General features: G+C 37.7%; 1 protein-coding gene across 1 annotated transcript; it reads right to left on the bottom strand.

The window, feature by feature from the left end:
• Positions 1–485: 485 nt before the first annotated feature.
• On the bottom strand, positions 486–1,574 carry LOC143986699 (trace amine-associated receptor 3-like). Its single transcript, XM_077485107.1, has one exon. The coding sequence runs from the start codon at positions 1,572–1,574 to the stop codon at positions 486–488; it is 1,089 nt and encodes a 362-aa protein (XP_077341233.1).
• Positions 1,575–3,097: the final 1,523 nt, after the last annotated feature.

Genomic DNA, 3,097 nt, shown 5'->3' with positions numbered 1-3,097 from the left:
TGATACTGCAATGCTGGTTTGACTACAACCAGGGTGTACGACTAGGCCTCTGGTGTTTGCCAGTTCACCAGAAGGATGAGTGGCTCCATACGAGAGCCCTGCGGTTATTGCACTTCAACAACAGCAGGACGGGCCGGGTATGCCTGACCTTGGCAAGGACCACAACTCTGTCATCAGTGCTATCTGTCAGGGTGTGGCCGCTGTCTACAGGATTGTATTCTGAGCCTGAATCTGACAGATGGGTGACTTCCTCTTCACTATCTGTCATTCTCAGAAACATGTAGGAATATTCACTAGTGTACCTTCAATTTGACATTTTCTAAATTTACTGGTACACCTGTTTCCAATCCACCTCTGCTCCCTTGCCAGTGGCCAAGGCAAGGCATCCTGGTTGTGTGTCTGATCTCTGTCGAAGAGGCTACCTGACTGTAATTCTGAGCTCTATATTATCTCTGTGAGTGTTTTTTTTAAATTTTCTATTAAAATTACACTTTACATGCTACACTATGAATGTTGCGCTTCTCTACCCCTCCCAACTTTCTGTTTGTTTGTTTTTTCTTACATAATTTCCTATTCATCAGGAACAGATTTGCACAAGCATCAGAATAACAAATTTTACCAGAGATTATATGTTTAAGACCCTTTCTAAACCATGGATAGAGAAAGCCATACAGAATAGGGTTACATGTTGAGTTTATATAGCTAAACCAGTTAAATACCTCAAAAAATTCTTTTGGTGTAGTAAAGTTCACAAATGGATCAATTAATAAAGTTACAAAAAATGGCATCCAACAGCTAAGGAAGACACCCATCAAAATGGCTAGTTTCCTAGCTGCCTTGTGCTCTTTCCTCCCGGAGGCTGTTTGTGATCTGTTTGAATCCACAATTGCATTCTTTATAAGCTTTGAATGTTTTTGGGACACCATAAATATTTTCACATAGATTCCAACCATTACAGCTCCTGGAGAAAAAAAGCAAGTAAAGAAAACAACTACTGACCATAATTTGTTAAATGTGATTGGACACACATTGAAACATTGGACTAGAAGATCATATCCCTCAATGCCAGACACATGAGAATTTGATATAACCAATCCCAATGAAAATATCATAGGAGCTAACCAGCAAAAAAACACCAACCTTTTAATGACAGGCAGAGTAATCTTTACAGGGTAATGGAGTGGCTTACATACGGCATATAACCTGTCAACTGCAATTATACATAGATGAAAGATAGAAATGACACCTAAAGTCATGTCAAAACCATAATGTATTTTACAATACAAATTTCCAAAATACCAGCAGTTTTCCACTGTTCTTACCATGCTGTATGGCATTATAAATATTCCAATACACATATCAGTTGATGCCAAGGAAAGAATAAGTAGGTTTGTTGCTGAATGAAGCTGTTTGAAATGGGCAATAGTAATAATAATACCAAAGTTTCCAAAGATGGTAATAGTTATAGAACATGTAAAGAACATGTAAAGTCCTAAACGGGTGCCAAGATAGTGATTTGTTGAACAGAAGGATACGTTTTGAAATTGGGAACAATTAAGTTTTTCAATTTCCATACTGCAGAGTCATTGACAAGTGCTCAGGTTAATATCATAGATACAAATGATTAATCACAGGGATTTATTTTCATAGCATAATTGACTGCAGTCCTAAAATAAAGTAAATTATTTTATTTTTGAATTGTAGCTGACTATTAACTATATTTTATATTGCCATTGTCAAATTTCTGTGTATTTTTTATAAAACCGATTACTTCTTGATAATTGTTTTTATATAAAATAAGACATACCTAGAGGAATATACATTGGTAACTCCCATATAGCAGCTGACTGTTTTACATCAGTTACTGATTTATAAAGCTGTCATGACTGAAATCACTATCAATAGTGACAGTCAATGATGATCTGATCTACTGCTGAGGTAATACTGTTCTTTTGTAGGGTACTTATATAACACAGCTATCATATACAACATAGTATTTGTTTTATATATAACTGGTGATATTTATTGTTACAATGTATTAAATGCTTCTAAGTCAACTTCAAGTTATCTAAGCTACTGTAACCTAAAAACCTAACCTAAAAAAAAACACAAAATCTTAAGCTAAAAATGTACCTTCAAAAACTTGCTCATTTGATATTCTCTTACAGCAGTGCTTGTTGCAGTAACAACTGCCCAATACACAGTGGATGGCTGTAGGTCCCTTATATACTACACTTGTAATGTCAAGAGTAGGGATGAGCAGAACACCCCCCGGTTCGGTTCGCACCAGAACTTGCGAACGACCCCCGCGTTCGTTACGAACGTTAGAACCCCATTGAAGTCTATGGGACTCGAACGTTCGAAATGGAAAGTGCTAATTTTAACGGCTAATATGCAAGATAGTGTCCTAAAAAGGGTTTGGGGACCTGCCTCCTGCCTCAGGGGACATGGGTCACTGCAAAAAAAAGTTTTAAAAACGGCCGTTTTGGCGGGAGCACTGATTTTAATGACGATTAAAGTGAAAAAAAAAAGGTGAAATATTCCTTTAAATATGGTGCCTGGGGGGTGTCTGTAGTATGCCTGTGAAGTGCCACGTGTTTCCCGTGTTTAGAACAGTCCCTGCACAAAATGACATTAAACGGAAATAACACCATTTAAAACTGCTTGCGGTTTTAATGTTATATCTGGTTCCTGCAATATGGTTGAAAATCATTGAGAAAAATGGCATGGGTAGCCCTCCCTGCCCATTACCAGCCTATTTGGGTCTTGTACGCATATTAAGGGGAACCCCGTACCCATATTAAAAAAAGGAAATGCGTGTGGCCCCCAGGCCCTATATACTCAGAACAGCAGTATACAGGCGGTGCAAACAAGACAGGGACTGTGTAGGTTTGTTGTGTTAAGTTGAATCTGTTTGTAATTTTCAACCGGTACATTTTTAAAGTGTAGCTCCAGTCAAAAAAACTATTTTTAAGCTTTTTGGAAAACATAGGGAAGGGTTATCACTCCTGTATAATTTGTTTTGTCGTCCATCTTTTTTCATCTCACTTGCTGCTGTCTCCTTGCGTTTGCAAGTAGGAGATGTTTGTAAGTTGGA

The sequence above is a fragment of the Lithobates pipiens genome, unplaced genomic scaffold, assembly GCF_037356315.1.
Source record: "Lithobates pipiens isolate NorthernLeopardFrog02 unplaced genomic scaffold, aLitPip1_a1.2 Scaffold_18, whole genome shotgun sequence".
Taxonomy (NCBI): domain Eukaryota; kingdom Metazoa; phylum Chordata; class Amphibia; order Anura; family Ranidae; genus Lithobates; species Lithobates pipiens.
The sequence above is the reverse complement of the archived record's forward strand: the minus strand, read 5'-3'. Positions and strand labels throughout refer to the sequence as shown.

What these genes read in the sequence shown, in the direction of transcription:
- LOC143986699 (XM_077485107.1), bottom strand. Translation starts at nt 1,574, where the DNA reads ATGGAAATTGAAAAACTTAATTGTTCCCAATTTCAAAACGTATCCTTC.